Source organism: Opisthorchis viverrini (genome assembly GCF_000715545.1).
Source record: "Opisthorchis viverrini unplaced genomic scaffold opera_v5_55, whole genome shotgun sequence".
Lineage (NCBI taxonomy): Eukaryota > Metazoa > Platyhelminthes > Trematoda > Opisthorchiida > Opisthorchiidae > Opisthorchis > Opisthorchis viverrini.
The window spans coordinates 322,919-340,704 of record NW_008751709.1 but is presented as its reverse complement, the minus strand read 5'-3'; the positions used below and the strand labels follow the sequence as shown (position 1 = coordinate 340,704).

The following is a 17,786-nucleotide window of genomic DNA, read 5'->3' as shown; positions in this document are numbered from 1 at the left end:
TATATATATATCGTAATTCCTTGATTTTTTGACTGTACTTTACATAACACTTATCTACTTATTTGCAAGTCGTAACCATTATAGTTGCATCTCAGGAAGAGATTGCTGGATCTATATGCTCAACTCATGTAGCTTCTTTTACACCATGCCGTTCCAGTGCGGCGCATACTAGACTAAAGACTATCATGGTCAAAGCATTTTGTCATGGCGAGCTATGACGTCATCGGTGCTTTCATAAACCTCCAGAAGAATTGCGCATAGAATGGGATTCAACCTGACACAAATGTCTTTACACCTCAGATGACTCAAACATTGACTGGAGAAGTCTTTTCTGATGAATCGAAAGGTTCTGGCAAGGCACCAGTAAAAAACGGGGTGAATAATGTGGAGACCTGTAACGTACTTCGGGTGCGACGCTATTGATCCAGGCGCTGAAGGCTGCACGATTCTGAGCGATAGCACTATCCAAATTCCGGAAAGAAGCGAGCTTCTTCTTGAGTACATCAATCACTCTTGCCTGTTCCGCATCCGCACTGGCGGAACCTTTTGAGATAGTTTCCTTCGGCATTATATCTTGACCTCGGAGGAAACAATCGAATTCAGTATCCAGGCTCAGTGACTTGGAGTTGGCCTGGCCTTTAAGGAAAATACGCGCCAAAAGTACAGCGAATGTGATTTGGTCATTGTGCAGCATTCCACGAGCCACACGGTTGTACGTAACCTGAAAAATCGACCCAATAAATTCACTGACTATACAATTTAATAAGGTAAGGGTTCGACTGATCACTTCATATTTGAGTGGAAATGTGGAATTTTAACTGCCAGTGTGAAAAATTGTCATGTGGCGAATCTTGGTGTACGAATAGGTGAACACATTTCAGAATACCTGCACAAATCCACCCCTGGTCGCTCAAGTAAGACTAAGACAGGTGGTAGCTATAGAACAGACCTAACTAATTATTTTGGTTTCCGAATAGCGTTATAAACGGGCTCACTCCTTCTTTATACGTACGAAAAACAGTTACTAACTAATCTTGCAACGGTCTGGCGACCATTATTATCGTACATCGCATCTGTCGTTGGCTGTTTATAACGGGACTACTGAGAAGAGATAGGCAGTCATCTAAAAATTAAAATGGTGCCAATGAGAAACCCAACTGACTCTCTTGCTTACGACATTCCCCAGTTGAATGTGCTACAAAACCAGTAGTGGGTTGCCAGCGTTTCCACCAGCCTCATGAATAGTCACATGAGAGAGCTACTGAGTTGGTTTTGTTAGTTTTGAGTCACCCATTTCATTAGATATCATCATCATTATTGTCATTATCATCTGGAAGAACCAAGTACTTGTCGTACAGTCGTTAAGGCTGCCACTATTTCGTCCATCGATGAGTTGGGGAGGTGGTTAGATAGCTGTGTATTGGAGGCGGGAGCAGATAGGTTAGTGCGTAAATACAGAGCTGTCAGGGGACTTTTAAGTGGGAGTGGTTGCGAAGGGAGCTATGCATTAAAGGCAATAGCTTGGATGCACGAGAGTCATTGAGGGCGCAAACGGAGATATACTAGGCCTTACGATATGAGACCGAAGGCGCAACTGCAACTGCCAGTAAAGAAACGACAGATTAGTGTAGTCTAACAGGGACGAAGATACAAGCCGTTTCGTAGGTTGCAGTAGCAACCGTATCTACAATGAAGATGCGACGTTTGAATATAATAAGTTTTTTATCTAGTGACGTTGGTTCTGAGAAACGTGGTTAACTCTTGCTGGCAAGTAAAGAATTCCTCAACGAAGACGCGTGGAAAAATTGTACCTTATCGCCCCAACACGGAGTGAATTGGAAAGAAGATTGATGCAACTGCCATAGCAGAAAAGAAAACCTAAGACAGCATAATGACGAGTACAGGAGGCTCACTTGGAATAAATCTTGTGTGATAATCTTCAAACGCTGGGCCGACTCGCGAACATCCTTTAATCGAGCGTTTTGTGTTAGCACACACGTGAAGACATCCAACAGGAATTGTAGAGAGTATTGATACAGGAAATGCACTTGATTCATTGCTTCTAGAGTAAAGTAGATGGCGGAACAAGACTGGGCCAACGGGACGTATTGTTGTGAAACCGTTTCCACTTCAGACATGATCACGTCTGTTTCCTCAACCTTTTTAGCCACTTCTGCCGCTTCCTGTTTCAACGTCTCCAGACGAGTGATGATTTTGTCATCGTCCAGCAAATTACCCTGTGAGGTGTAAAAATGCTTTTTTAGATAATTTCTAATCTGTTGGGTAGGTATAAATCTCATTGCAGTAACGATGTTCGTTATCTGGTGAACTCAGTGACATGGTAAACCAACCCGATTAACCACTATAATAAATCTGATGAAGGAGGAGTAGTGTGTAGCCAAATGCCAAACAAGTACTCGTCGATTTTTATCGACGAATACAGGAACGGTGTCAGTGACGAGATATATCAATCGATTTGGAGATCCTGTATGGGGTGAAGGGAATAAAATATGTACCGTTGTATGGTCGAATGTCGCTATATCAAGAGGAACCGAATGTGACTGAAAATACAGTGCACAACCGGGTTAAATATAGCAGAGGAAATGCAACCGGAAAAATAATGACGTACTTCCGCCTCGTTCAGTGATTGTAACAAGTCTTTTTCTAAGTGCCGGAGCCGCAGCTGGAATTCCCCTTGCATCTTTAACAAATCGGAACGTTTCGAATCAACATCCGGTCGTTCAGCCTTGAGAACAGCGTTCAAGCACTGAGTCTGCAAACTGCCGCGGGTGACTGTGAAGTTCACGAAAGTTACTCGAGAACAGACGTCAGGAGGGAAGTCAACCTGCGGTGAGGAAACCGTGAACAGGGAAGGGTGAGACCAAGTTGGCGAACGAATGTGTAGAATTCCAGAGATGACTGTTATCCCCGTTACATCGCATAAGAATTTACAAGGGGCTTGATGAATGAGAACTGAACGATTACTAGTATTATTTTACACAGTCGCCGCAACGGTGTGCATCAATCGAATCATACCACCGTATTATTAAGTTCAGTATGTAAGGATACATTTTTCCCAGGATTGTTCAGTTCACTTTTGCTTTCCTGTTTGACTCATTTTGTACAAACTAGTGGGGCGAATGACACCATGACTACGAATGTTAAGGCACTACAGCTGTAGAAAAGCGGGCTTGCTGTATACATACAGTGTAGGCGACATGACGAGATTTTTATCGCAGCAACGGCAAGGTTTTGCCCAGCTGTTTATGAGTGTAGTCCCACTAACCCCGAGAAAATTTTAACCATGAAGTCAATTCATATAAAGCACCTAAAGTATGTGGTATTCAGCTACCTATTGGATGATGAAAAAATTCGAGCGCAACGCGGTTCGCCTACAGGACTGGTTTTTTCCAGCCTTAAAGCTTGCTTACTCAAAATCCATGTGTTCTTACCATTTGAATCAAGTACACATCTTGTAGGTGCGCTTAAGTATGGTACATAAAACGGACATTGTTAGAAAACTAACAAAAGTGCATAAGACAGCGACAAACACAAACGTACCGAAGGATCACGAGTTGAAAGAAAGATTGAGAAAGTAGGTGACAAGTCGATATCTTGATCGCCTATGGTAATCAACGTTCGGCCTCCGGTTCGACGAACTTCGCGGTTCAATACAGGGTTAAGAATAGGATCATAGGATTCCACATCTTGCACAAGTAAAGGAGTTCCAAATCGAAGCGCAGACTCCAACGTTTTCCGGAAAGCATCGTCCAGGAATGAGGTCTTCATTATCTTTTTAGCTTTGTATTCGTTTAACAGAAATTCCGTGGCCTGTCCACTGGGGTCAATGATCAGTGGATATCGGTTGAAACGGGTAAGCATTATTGCATTCTCGACACACAGCTCGTCGTTTGGTAGGTCATTTGCCTGCCACCGAAGTCGCTCATCTGGGTTTGACAAGTACTGTATGGATGTGTAAAAAAAATAGCGTCAGTGACAAGCAACTAACAAATAAAACGAGTGGGAAATAACATTCAATACAGGAGAGTAGAGATGAAAAAAGCTGACAAACGAGGATGCTACGCAGACCTTGAAGAGATGCAAAAGTGTCTAACCGTGTTATACGCCACTAACCGTAAATGAATGTAAATAACGTATTCAAAACGAAATCCTCGCTCACTAGCACAAGGCATGTAGGTAAATTTGGCACTCGTGCGTACAAGATAAAACCAGAAGAGGTGGACCAGTTAACTCAGCTTCCGAGTTCTGCGATCAACAGTCAGATGGATAAAGTTGTGCTGCTAAGCTTCGTAACCCGATTAGCGAGATTGTGGGACACAGTAGGTCGCGACTAGTTAGGAAGGATAACTTGATTACAGTGTCCAGATGGATTGCATAACCTTGGCCCTATGAGAGTGAGATTCCTGTAATGCAAAAGAATTCTTTACTTTCTATTTCTGAATAAAAAGCATGAGTGGCGCCACATCCTACCTGGGTGGAGGTTATCCACATTGGTGATCAACCGCTCATGGCTAAAGGTTTGTCTTAAACTACAAGATCGGAGTTCGCGAATTCGAATTCCCCTGAAGATGCGCACTACCGACGGTTCAAACAAGAATGAAACAGCAGTACAATGATTCTCAGTTTTTCGGTACGGGTTTCTGACTCATTTGTAGGACGAAATGTCAACTGAAAACTTCCAAAGTCTCCTAAAACTACAAACAAGCGAGAACAGACGCTCATTTACGAGAGAACATGCTAGCAAACATTTTGATGGAGCTTGGAAACTAGTCCATTCTGAATAGCAGGTGGACGGTTTTAACACCATGAAATATCGGCTATCGAGTCCACAAGTCTTCAAAACAAGATAATGGTGCGCTCGATTGCGGCGTGATCTACACAAAAATGAACTGCCAAGTCATTAGACACACTAGGGAACATCCTCGTGCATGGCTAAAAACTGAAAACCATCAAAAACAAAATGTTCAGTCAGACCAAGATAGATGCTTTCTCAAACAAGCTGCTCTCATGCTTACAAGACCACACAGCTGTGCGTTATTTGGAACGCTTGACTCTTTTGGGGATAGATACAAAAATAACGAGGCGGTAAGAAAATATATAAGTTCTGATTAAAAGTAGTAGGCAAGTTAGTGCCTCTCGTCTGCTATACTGGGAACTAAAAGCCCACATATTTGATGGATGGGAAGCCTCGTCACAAAAAGAGTGAAATTCCGTTACTTGTGACCTTCATTTCCATCCCATAAAGTTTCTTGCCTTCATGAGTGCCAGTTTTCTTCCGTTGGTAACTAACACCTCCGTACACCTTTTAAGGCATAGAACTTAACAGAATCCTGAGTATATGGCTTGGTATGGCTGCCAGAAATGAAAGACATTCATGAATCTCTAACCGAAGTGAAGGATAAATCCCACATTAAATGATTGAATATTTGAAGCTACTGGCAGAAAGCAAATATGTGGGGAATAGCTGTAGGATAAGATCAGCCCGGTTGGTCACCACAAAATTTGTTGGCTAGATTAAACTACTTACCTCGACCAAAGCCAGGTCACTTCGAAAACGAATGTCAACAGACTGCAGATGCTGACACCATGTTGCAAACAGACTAGCACGTAAGTGTTGGTCAAAGTAGCCGCCGTAAGCCATAAATGCAGCAGAGAGTAGACAGTCACCGAAAATGGTGGACATCTGGGACTTGAATGTTTCTGCTCCGCTCTCCCACCGAGAACGCTCGCTGCTCAAAGACTTGATCAGAGCTACGGAACGTTCAACCTAGGATGAAACCAAAACCAGGGTCAAAATATGATTTTGAAACGTTTACACTAACAAAACTAAGTGGGTGTTTAGTTAAGTAAACCAGAATAAATGACAGTTTAACAAAGCAGAGTCGGTAACCGAACTTCATTGAGGATAATTCGAAAGATCTTTGAAGTGTAATAAAGTGATCATACGAACCTTTGCTTCCACTGTTGCCAGGTCTGATTTGATAGCTTGCGCTTGGCTGATGAGAACCGCATATTCTTCTTTATACTTGGCAATGCTGCGTTCCAATGATTCTATGGTGCTCTCGACATTTTTTGCCTCCTCTTTGTTCTTCGACGCGGCTTGTTCTAAAGCTTTCAGTTCATTTCTTAGGGGTTCCACGTTCTTGAGAATATCCGCATATTGAACCTAAAAGGAAAAATTGCAATGCTGTGGAGGAATTTGAAAGTCAGGTTTTCCTACACTGAAACCGGAAGAATTAGAAAAATGAGGTAACAATAGGCGTTGAAATAGGGAGTACTCTTCGATAAGATAATCAGACAATTTTAAGTCTTCAAAACCCTGGGCTTTCAAACAGCTGCTGATGAGGGCCTTGACGATGTGAACCGTGTAGATGATATCGTTCTCAACCTCGAAAAGGAAAGAAAGGCATGTGTTTTAAGAGGAACCTATCAAAGTCATCCCATCCACCGGTATGCGTTTTGAACAAAGTGTAAGTCATGCGATCATTGAACACGTCACTTAAAATGTAAGGAGACCCTAGAGAATGTGGAGCATTTTACGTATACTGAATTGTATAAGTTCCGAATGTAGTGCGGTAAATGTCACTGCGCGTTTACTGATTTGAAACATCTATGGTGGCAAAGCGGTATATTCCTGAATCTCAAAGGGTAATAGGCTACAATCCGGTTTTGTACGGTAGCAGGACGTGGTCCCTACAAGTAGCCGATCTAGGACGCTTTCAGGTGTTAGATAACCGTTGTCTAAGAACCATAGCTCGTGTAAGATGGTGTCAGCGAGTCCACCACGAGACAGTTGAAAAGCGAGTATTCATTTGTGCAGCAGGATCTCCAGTCGAAGAAAGTGTCATGCACCAAAAGCTACAGTGGTTCGGTAATGTACTTCGCAGGCAAAGAGGTGACCTGGCAGAGTCGTATGAAAGCGATTACGATAAGTATGGGTACTGTCGGTGCGAATTCCGTTCCAGTATGCGGTACTCGCGACCCCCCACTGTGCCTGGTTGGAGGAAATGCAAAATATGGCTGCTAATCGACGTCAACGGCCTTCCGTTGCCAGTTTCCATCACGACTGTTGGAGGTGTAGGAATGACTGTGGCAGATAAGCACGAGGTCCCCGCCCTATCCATTTTTATCTTTTTAACAATAAGGTTTCAAATAAATTGTGGTTGTGCCGAAGCAAGGTTCGTAAGTTTGTATGGGAAATGAGAGACCTTGTGGCGGCTCTGAGAGAACTAACGATAAGAACTGGTCAAATCTCAGCAGACTGAAAAGCGGAGAACGTGTCGAAAATTTAGAAGTATTGTAGTATTATAGTGTAGTATTATAGTGTGATCACATGTCATTCAGGAGGAAGGACGGTACGATAAGAGATAGTACAGGAGTTTGAGCCTATGAGATTGGCTTACTTGTGCGATTGCCCATTTAACCATAGGTCCACAAGCACTGCTAGCACGGTTCACTTTGTCAAAATTATAGTCTGGGTTGTTTAGGTACTTCTTTTTCATCGTTTCACGTATGCTGTCACTGCAAGAGGGATTATGAAAAGTGGTTGTGTGAGAGTGAGCACCAAAGCTGGCACCCCAAAACAGCGGAAAAAATAAAAAGTTGTCCGAAGCAGACCAAGCAGCAGCCCAAAAACAAAGCGAAGCAACGAATTCACGAAAACAGCTGGACACTGGATAGAAGCACACAAAACACGAAAAACATGAAAAAAACGAACCTGAACTAGTTTGAATTCGAGATACAGTAGAATGATTTAATGATTGGTCCTAAGTCGGCGAGCAAGGGCCACTGGACAGATGCGAAAGCCTGTAGATTCGCATATCGAGTGAGGAAACTAAGTTAGTATTGTCCTGGGAAAATGAGTCAAGGAAACCAAGTGCGCGTGGCTAAAGAGGATAAGTCTGTGAGAAGTCAAGTGGGACAAGTTGCACCAACCTGCTTCTACATAAACAGCCCGATCATACCATATAGTCGAGTTAATACATCTGTTAGCATGAGATGCCTAAAACTTACGTAATGTCGTCTGTGTTAAAATTCAGGATGCTAGGTACAAAGGTATCCTTCATAATTGTGGTTAAAATTTGTCTCCAATCCGTGGAATATTCCCCGAGAAGGAAGCAAATTGACTCGATTGCTAGTTTGACTGCTGCAGGCGGATTTTTCATGGCTTTTAGTTCCTGTATATCTCGTTTACGGATCTCCGAAACAGCTGAGTTGGGGTAATGGAAGTTCACAAAAACGGAACACAAATTCAGATACCAAAACGGAAAATAACAGGATCGTAGTAAACAAAGAAAACGCAGCGAAACAGCGACATTCAACAAAAAGCAGCGAAAAACAATGAGCGATATGTAACTGCGGTGACGGAATCCACTCAGAGATGTTTGGCTGAACGGGCAGACTCACGTAATGTCATCGACATTGAAATTGACGATTGAGGGGATAAAATTGTCGCGGACTAAGCATGTACGAAGGTCTTTCCAGTCCATACTAGTCTCCCCCAACATGGTACAGACCGCCTCTATAGCAAGTCTGACTGGTGGCGGCGGTGCGCCAAGCGAACGCACTTCGACCAATTGTGCACGTTTAACGGAATTGACGGCTACAATTTGATGTGTGATAATTTAGATCAACATATACATATAGATGGAGTATCCAATAGCTCTATTTCGAAAGAACGGAACCATGCAAGTAATGCCACTGCTCATGACTCAGATGTTTTAGATAACAGAAGACAGGTAGGATAAATTGACACCTTTTATTCGAGAGGGGGGCAGAAAATTTTGACACAAGTTGAGAGCCGTTTAAAACCATCCTTCCTTAAACAGACCTAGCGGAAGGTGAAGAAATTTCAGTGAAAACGTGGGCTAAAAGTCGGAATGTTTGGACTTATTCAAATGGGATTGAAGTTATTGTTCACAGACCCCCTGACCCGTGTGATGTCGATACTTCTGCTGAAGTCGAAGACTGTCTCGTGTTACATTCATGAATCGAATGAGATTTTTTCAAATAAAGTCGGAAACAACAAAACACAATCATTCGCTAAAAAATAAGCCAAAATAGAGAATAGTGCAAATAGATGGGTAAATATGTGTCGCGCCATAGAATGAACACGTCCAATACAAGCAGTCGGGTTTCTGGGCAATAATGAGGTTGCACAACCTATACGTAAAAGCATTTTTAGTAATCGCTGAATTCGTACAGAAGATACGGCAAAATTATGTTTGACTGCCGTTCGGACACCCGACCGTCAGCCATTAGTTTGACCAGTCACGCCAATTTCGCTGACCGTCATTGGAGTGAACATAAACTGTGGTAGCAATTTATTGTCCCATGATCTATTTCAGAGCTTGAGTCAGACCAGTCGCTTATAGGTCATCCGATGGAGCTATAACTTGAAGGCGGCCAAAGCAACCGAACTAACATGTACTACGAGGGAAGATATGCCAACTGGCACGTCAGGATATTCGTGCATAAGCAAGTAGAAGGGCCATTAAAGCTAATAAATTTAGGCGAAACGGTGCACAGGTGAATGAAACAAACCTTGCTTCGCATCGTTGACAGCTGGTTCAACCTGACTGAGTTCATTCATCACCAAAGTTCGTTTCTCGTTGATGAACACTTCCTGGCTGGCCAGCTCTTCTTGAAGTCGTTGACTCATTGTTTTCCTCTTCTCAGCCTCCTGTTGATCATGCACCATCTGTTTCAACTTTGCATTGGCAGCTTCGTTCATCTGTTCCAATTCTTGGCGTTTTTGGGTCAATGACTTCTGCATAACCTCGACCTAGAATGGAGTGATAGCGGAGGAATCATATCTCAGTCGGCTTAAGAACATATACTACGATGGAATTTCTAGCCCAGTTTAGGTGAAAACAATAAATGAACAGTGCACAGACCTGTTCCACAGTTTCGTTAATCTTCTGCAACCCAATTTGTAGGTGGAGTTGCTGTTCTTCCAAATCCGAGCGTTTCTCAGTCATCAGCTTGACGAAGTGGGCAATGAAGTCCAAGAAATGACGTGGTGTAACCCACATACTTCGACCAGTACGTTTCTGCAGGCGAGCGTTCGCTCGATGAAGTGTTGTGTGTACGAACACGAAGGCGTTTGCAACCATTTCACGGAAAGATGGGCACTCCGGCAACAAATGTTCAGCAACCGCGGGCACAAAGTCTGGAACTTTGTAATCGGGTCGCTCCATATCTGTTTTGCTAGTAAACTCTCTTCCCACCTAGAAAACAAAGGGAAGAAAAAGGGGATGGATGGTGTGGTTCAAAGAAAACCCTTTTTAATGATCGAATAAGGTTGAATAGCCTTTACTACATACCTGGAAGTATGCCTCGATTGACCAGTCTCCAAACCAGTTCAAGACGCATCGGTTGAATAAGGCAGGAGAAGTGGATGCTCGATCTTTGAGACCATCCTCTGAAGGATTCATGGTGAACACCACATGCAAGTTAGTACAAATTTGGTTGGTGAACCATTTGTACAATTCCTCATGACTGTCAACCATCAAGCCATCACGGGTTGCACCTTCTTTGCATTGAGTCATGAGTGCGGCAAATTCATCACCTTCGAACAAACCAGGAACTTCACCATTGGCCAATAATGTGTTGATACGCTCCAAGAAACTGGAGTCCAGGACATTCGACTCATCCATGATGAAAGTGATTTTTTCGCCCTTACAACCAGCGCGACGCAGAACGTTTCGCAGATCGTCATCAAAATCTTCAGCAGTATATTTGTTATGCACTTTGACCTGAAAAACACTAAGCCCGTTAATCCAAGATACGAATCGTGAGAGTGTAGTCTTTCCTGCTCCACTTATTCCGATTAGTAACAAGTGTCCCTGTGGTTGTCGGAACACACGGTCGATACGTAACACATGGTCCAACACTTGGTTAAACAAAACCAACGGAACATCCAGTTCTTCCTCGTAGAACACCTTCAAACGTGCTTTGACATAATCTCGTAAAGTCTCTTGCTCGACCGAGCAATATTCTTTCGATAGCCAATTGCTGAACAGGATTGGTCGGCTTAATGCAGCTTCTTTGTCTATAGAAGGGAAGTACTTCAAAGCGATATCATCTATGTGGGCGTCAGTCCATTGCCGTTCAGTTTCTTCGATCAAACGATCTTGGAATAGACGTAAAGCCTCATGTGCCCAAATACGTACCAATCCTTCGACCGATAAACTATCCAATGGTTTGAGGGCTTCATGAATACCACGGACCCACCGTGATAGCTCACGTGGACTGTAGATATAATGTGGTTGCATATCTTGCGTAAACCGTTTTTGTGACAACAGGAAGAAGTCAACCATCGCATTTGTCAACGCGTCGGCTTGAGAACGAAGTGAGGGAAGAAGTCGCAGCATGGCACGGTTAAATGTCCCGTAAATTTGTTTTAGGGATAACTCGCCGGGATAGTCCACATATATAACGGGCACGTGACGCAAAAATCTGTGTGAGAGAGGTTTTCTGCCAGGATCCGTGGGTGGATTACAGGCGCCGACAAACTGAATTCTCTCGAATTTAACCCACTGCATATCTGAGGTTCGGTAAAATCCCCCATGCTCGACCATTTGCCGTAAGAAGCTGATTACACGTTGAGTACCATATTTGTCTTCGTTGGGCAAGTTAATCTCATCACAGAAAAACACCAACCACTTATTCAGCTGGACTGGTGCCAGAACTAATCCGTTGGGGGTTTTGCGGCATTCACAGTATTGATCAAATGTCTTCATCATCAATTCTGGTGTGGTCGCACTGGAAAAGTTCAAACCAACAACCTCCATGTCTGGCAAGCTTCGCAGAGCACTACATAAATAAGGTGGGGAGAGAAGAAACAAGTGCAAGTGAAGAACATCTGACACAGTGGAGTCGACTAACACACAAATAAATACAGTGGTGTCACCAAACTAAAAAATGACGTAATTTGACAGAACCAGTACACGTTTCTAGTCTAAAAAGTCTTCAAGAGAAAATAACGTGTCTTGATAACGGCAATTAAGAAGAGAAAACACCAACCCCGTCAAATTAACACACAAAACTTCGTGAAAAAGTCCACAACTGTGCAGTAGCTAAGCGACTGTCAGTCCGTTAAGAGCTGTGTGACGCGCTTTCAGTCATATCCGACATTTGTAAACAAATCATACCATTGAATGGTCACAACTTTCTATGATAACCAGCCGCATTGCCTGTTAGGCAGTAGGAAGGCGTACTGTAATTCGAACATATAAATCCTAAATTTGTTAGTGTCAAAGATGGATCATCCGGAGTTCGGCGAAACAAATGCACTTTCAAAACGAAATTCAAATTTGACAGAACCAGTACACGTTTCTAGTCTAAAAAGTCTTCAAGAGAAAATAACGTGTCTTGATAACGGCAATTAAGAAGAGAAAACACCAACCCCGTCAAATTAACACACAAAACTTCGTGAAAAAGTCCACAACTGTGCAGTAGCTAAGCGACTGTCAGTCCGTTAAGAGCTGTGTGACGCGCTTTCAGTCATATCCGACATTTGTAAACAAATCATACCATTGAATGGTCACAACTTTCTATGATAACCAGCCGCATTGCCTGTTAGGCAGTAGGAAGGCGTACTGTAATTCGAACATATAAATCCTAAATTTGTTAGTGTCAAAGATGGATCATCCGGAGTTCGTCGAAAGAAATGCACTTTCAAAAAAAAACGAAATTCAACGAAAACATGAGCGGCTTTCAATCTCAGCATGCTGGAAAAAGTAGGTTTAAAAGCTTGACGAGATGATGACAGAAACAGATCAGTGTGGATTCAAAGACTAATAAATAACTGACAGAAATTTTCTTCACGAGTCTGGTCAAGACCGAGTGACACGAACAATTATTAAAAAAGATTACAAAACGGGTGCCAATCGAATAGTCAAGTAAGTGTACTAAGTTAACTTGGAAGTGGAATCACAGGGATGATAATCGAGGAGAGATGGAGATAAAAAGGCATAAGCATCAGCCCCCACCAACAACCGAGTCGATCAGCTCAAGGGCTTTGAGATGGTTGATAGTAACTCCATGAAATCACACATTTCTGTGAAACTCCCGAACGTCAGCATTACCACGTTAGTTTGGTTGGAAACCATTGGCCTATTATTGCAACTGATGGTCCTGCAAATAATTCGAAACATTAAGGGGCAAAGATCACCCCCCCCCCGCACAAGCCACAAATACGATTGGAAAAAAAATTGTTGTTTTGTTGTTGCAGTTCATTCTAGTCCTCATCAGCGTTCAGAGACCTGGGCTTTCCAGATTATGATGATGGGATCCTAAACAAATCCGAAAGCTGGCTCAATGTAGTACGGGATCTTTGAAAGTCAGTTAGAAGCAGAGACCTACCTGAAGAGAGTCATCGTTTTTCCAGATCCGGGAGGGCCACACAAGATCATTGGCCTATGTTCGGCCAACCACAAATAAAGCAGAGCCTCGTGCCGCACTGTATCCATTGTCGGCACAACGACATCCATCGACGTGATTTTATGAGTCTCTACTTCAATCACAGGGACCTTTTGTGACCACGCTTGCCATTCTCCGTTCAAATTGACTTCATAGTCAATGATTGGTGCACCAGTAGGCGGTAGAGGGATGGTGGTGATTTCACGTAAGTAATTGCCCAACTCTTCCCGTGTCGACAAACGACCGTCGCCACACATGGACCAAATAATAGCATTGATCAAACTTTTGCTTACATATGATTCAATCTGATCTGCAGACATAGGGAAGTCTGAATGCATCATATTGTACGCCATGATATTTCGAATACACTGCTTCATGATTGAGAATAAGCTAGTCAACGCTCGCAGAGGCATGAAATCCATGATGTGATCCAGATCTTTGGCATAAGCCAGACAGCGAGATACAAGGCCGCCATCCGCGAAATGAGGTTGAAGTATACTGGCAACGTCACATTGTAGTCGGAGAGTGGGGCTAACTGGTCCAGTTTCGCGAGATGCTCCAGGCACATCCTGAAAATCAGGACTTTGCACCTGGTCAGAAGATTCGGGAGCCACAACAGGTAAACCGAAGCCAACAGTCTCTTCCTCACCCTCATCGATCGGAACGTTCTGTAGCTGGCGGATAAAGTGCTCCATGGCCAGTTCTGGAGGGATCACATCCTCACTGAACCACACCATACCACATCTCGAGACTGTAGCTAAGGTGGCGTAACGTAGATCTTGCACTTCGAACATGATTCGAACATTTGGAGGAATACCCAACCGTTCTCCATTTGGTAAGGTTAGTAATCTGTTATCGTCTAATACGGAGTTCAAGTTTTCAACCCATTCAGGATCAACATCACCGTCAAAAATAATCCACTGGCGTTTGAGTGATTCTCCACGAATGCTGTCAATAATCCTGTAGAAAAGCAAATAAGAACAATGAAGCGAACAGGTCCAAACTCAGCTGGGAAAAATTCATACGCAGCGGCATATGAATTGTGAATGAAATGTTAACCTATAAATTTATACACAATTTACCTGCAAATCAGTGCGGACAATTGAATGAAACCTCTTAATAAGCTGGAAACTTAAACTGAACTACTGCAAGCATCATGAGAGAGGGGGCAATTGTCTCTGGTTTAAATATTACAGGGAGCATCATAAACGGCTAGCGAAGCCACGCCTGAGCGGATGAACTCAATAAAAGTTCACAATAAATACAACACGCATGAACGTCTCTGCTACCTACTTCCGGAGGATATGAGTGAATAAACCATCCGTCCACTCCCGAGTGTTCGGGTCGAGATAACCGTAGAGGGATTCTTTGTTTATGGATTTCGGGTCTATTACATGAGCAACTCCCTCGACGCCTTCCAGCCGTTCTAATGCTTTGAGCAGAGTACGCCAAGCCATAGATTTCCCACTTCCAGACGGGCCAACCATCATGAGACCGTGGTGGATGCAAGTGATTTGATACAGCTGAAGTACTTTCTGCACCCAAAGACTGCCGGCTGTGGTACCAGAGATATTTGAGTTAGATTCGTGACCAGTTGCATCGTTGAACAAACCCGACTCATTGTAAACCAAGTATGTTTCATTACAAACACGACGCAGCTCTCGACGAAGTCCCTCCATGGCTGATGGGGAGTACACAACGCCTGGGAACACGTCTGTCAGGAGACTGTAAAGCAACGGAATATCCTCAGCAACCAATTTGGGCACCATGGTTTCCATTACGGATTGAATCAAGATTTCTTGTTCCGGCAATTGTTCTGCGATCGAAGATTCGTTAACCTAAGAGAGCCAACAAAAATAAAATGCAAAACCCGAGGGACTGGGGTGATGCGGTATCTAAAGGTACTGCTGGAAACCTGTCTAGGGATTTAGTTGAACCATGACACCTGTCTGAATGATGGAAGTAGTTGGGTTACGGTTGTGGAACTCCGATCAGACCTCGTATGTGTCTCTTCAAACGATACAATACTATTTCTGGTTGACATTCATGAAGGCCACCCAAAACTGAACAAATATCTGTCTGATTTTCAGCCCGCGATTTATCCAGCGGTCTTGCCAACTAACACTACAATCCCCCAACTCGAAAAACTAAGAAACCCAACACTTAAGCTGTGAGAGGAACTGTTTAAAGCTATGGTCGTTTTAAATCAGACGGATCGTGCTGGACAAATCATATGGAGTTAAAAGCGGTCCGGAGACGAATCAACACGGCTGATGTGTCAAGATCACGTTTTCCCTTTGCGTGAGAAAATCAATCATCTGACAGACAGGGTGAATTCAGTGGCTTACGGATAAAACGTGACGGAACAATCAAAAATCAGATAAAACTTAAAAACGTGGTACTTACAGTTTCACCGCGGGCCAAAATATCATCTTTGATGCGGCGAATGCGTTCTCGTTTGACGTTTCCGGAAGATACCAAAACGGACTTCAAAGCACGTAGCCCAAAATCATAGTGGGACTGGGCCGATAGCTGTTCATCACAAAGCTGGAAGAACGGCACAATCTTGCTGGCCAACACTTCGGCTGTCCTGAAACCCTGTTAAGTAGAAGGAAACGGATAATATGAAGAGATATCGCGAATGAGTAGAGATATTCCCAACCAGGGGGAATACGGCAGGACACTCAACAAGAGCGTTAACAGCTTTCAAAGGTGTTACGGTATGCTTTCGCGAAAAACGACTATACTTTGAGTACACTGCCCTACGGACAAGTAATGCTACACTGTGCACGACCAGACCAAACATCCCGGAAGCGGTAGTGAAATGTCATGTGGTGCCAAAGTGTCGGAAACATTTTGCGTCGGCAAAGATAAATTCCGGAGACGTGGTGAAAGGAAAAGCGTTTTGTCAGTAGACCACAAAACAAAGGGCCATGCAATGAAATATTAAACTGTTAAAAATGGACTATCTACAAAGTAATCAAGCTACATACACTACTCAGCCAAATAGAGAAAAACATACAGAAGCAACTTACCTGGGAATATAACATGACTTGCGCTATCAGCTGACGATCTGGTTGAGTCATTGCCAGAGAGCGGAAGAGCTTCTTCAAGTTGTCCGGAAGATTGGATCTCCCAGCGTAGTCAGGATTCATGGTGATGAAAATAGCCATATCTGGATGAACGGTCACCTAGATGACCAATGAAACAGATGAAGTCGTGTGACGCTATGCGCAAAACCGGACTGAGCTATTCCAACTGGGCAAAGAAACCGGTGTAGCAAAATGTTAACACAGCTTAAACTACCAATAGGACAAGTAGAGGCTCTCGTATGGAGCCCAATAACTCGCCGACGCTAGTCAGATAAGCAGATGGCAATGAATGGATAAGTAGGAACATAGGTTATGGCACGATATATTTTTTCAGGAGATACACCGAAACTTACAGAGTAAAATGAGGTCAGCAGCGTCTATCGTTGATCACATCGGTACAGACCAACAGAAATGTGAGTCAAAATGAAAAACCCTCAAAAGGGTTTGGTAAACAATCGGTAGTTGTACAAGCGGACAACGTTTCGCTTTAGAGTGGTTCTCCGCCTGCCTTAAAACCTGGACTCACTTGGCCTGACGAAGTTTTTGTGTCAAAAGTTAAAAGTTGCCAAGTTATGAAAATACTGATTGCTTGCCAAGCCCTTTCGAAACGATGGCTCTCCAATCAGTTCCAAACTTTCCCCAACCGATTGGGAACCAAAACTCCGTTTTGCTATATATTACGATAGGCTAGCAGGCACCAGAGATTAAACATTTGGCCTATGTCAACTACATGCATTTCAAGAATGTAACGCATCAAACATTCAGACCATCTTGAAACATGGAATCAATTCGGTCTACCCAATGCTGCATGCAGTGGCACCTCATAAGGGACAGCAGCACACAAAAAGGGAACCAAATGGTCGGATGCAAAACTTCTTTCCATTGTGACGCACAGCACGCTTCTGAAAAGAGGTGTTTCAGAGAAGAAAATGACCTGCTTACCTGGACATGAGTTAATTCCCCATGAAACCGGCAAGGAATGAAACAAATATGTTTCGCAAAGAGGACTTTATGGTTGACTGGACGCAGTACGTCCGACGGTCCCGTAGGGTCAGAGCAAATTAATTCGACTCTGCAGCTACCACCCTACACATCAGGATCGCAGAAATAAATCTAAAATGTTCGCTACAACACGTCAACTCAAAATCAACGATGTCTGCATTTCTTCCTCTGACATAAGGAAGCTGGCAGGTGTATTTGCAGGTCTCCGTGGCATCTTAAAAGCAGTTTTTGCCGTGCTGAACTGCC

General features: G+C 43.4%; 2 protein-coding genes across 2 annotated transcripts in view; one reads left to right on the top strand and one right to left on the bottom strand.

Annotated features, from left to right (window-relative positions):
* Positions 1–9,798, top strand: part of T265_03607 (hypothetical protein) — a gene marked incomplete at both ends in the record, with an annotated part of 15,430 nt that extends 5,632 nt beyond the window's left edge. Inside the window, one exon of the mRNA XM_009168142.1 lies at positions 9,700–9,798. Coding sequence (XP_009166406.1) covers positions 9,700–9,798 — 99 coding nt within the window. The remainder of the gene's footprint in view (positions 1–9,699) is intronic.
* Positions 1–17,786, bottom strand: part of T265_03604 (hypothetical protein) — a gene marked incomplete at both ends in the record, with an annotated part of 55,931 nt that overhangs the window by 15,075 nt on the left and 23,070 nt on the right. The window contains 16 exons of the mRNA XM_009168139.1: positions 404–721; positions 1,914–2,237; positions 2,630–2,845; positions 3,562–3,963; positions 5,549–5,788; positions 5,972–6,187; positions 7,425–7,542; positions 8,035–8,230; positions 8,428–8,623; positions 9,565–9,805; positions 9,918–10,250; positions 10,347–11,838; positions 13,390–14,406; positions 14,740–15,284; positions 15,853–16,044; positions 16,482–16,637. Coding sequence (XP_009166403.1) covers positions 8,212–8,230; positions 8,428–8,623; positions 9,565–9,805; positions 9,918–10,250; positions 10,347–11,838; positions 13,390–14,406; positions 14,740–15,284; positions 15,853–16,044; positions 16,482–16,637 — 4,191 coding nt within the window. The remainder of the gene's footprint in view (positions 1–403; positions 722–1,913; positions 2,238–2,629; positions 2,846–3,561; positions 3,964–5,548; positions 5,789–5,971; positions 6,188–7,424; positions 7,543–8,034; positions 8,231–8,427; positions 8,624–9,564; positions 9,806–9,917; positions 10,251–10,346; positions 11,839–13,389; positions 14,407–14,739; positions 15,285–15,852; positions 16,045–16,481; positions 16,638–17,786) is intronic.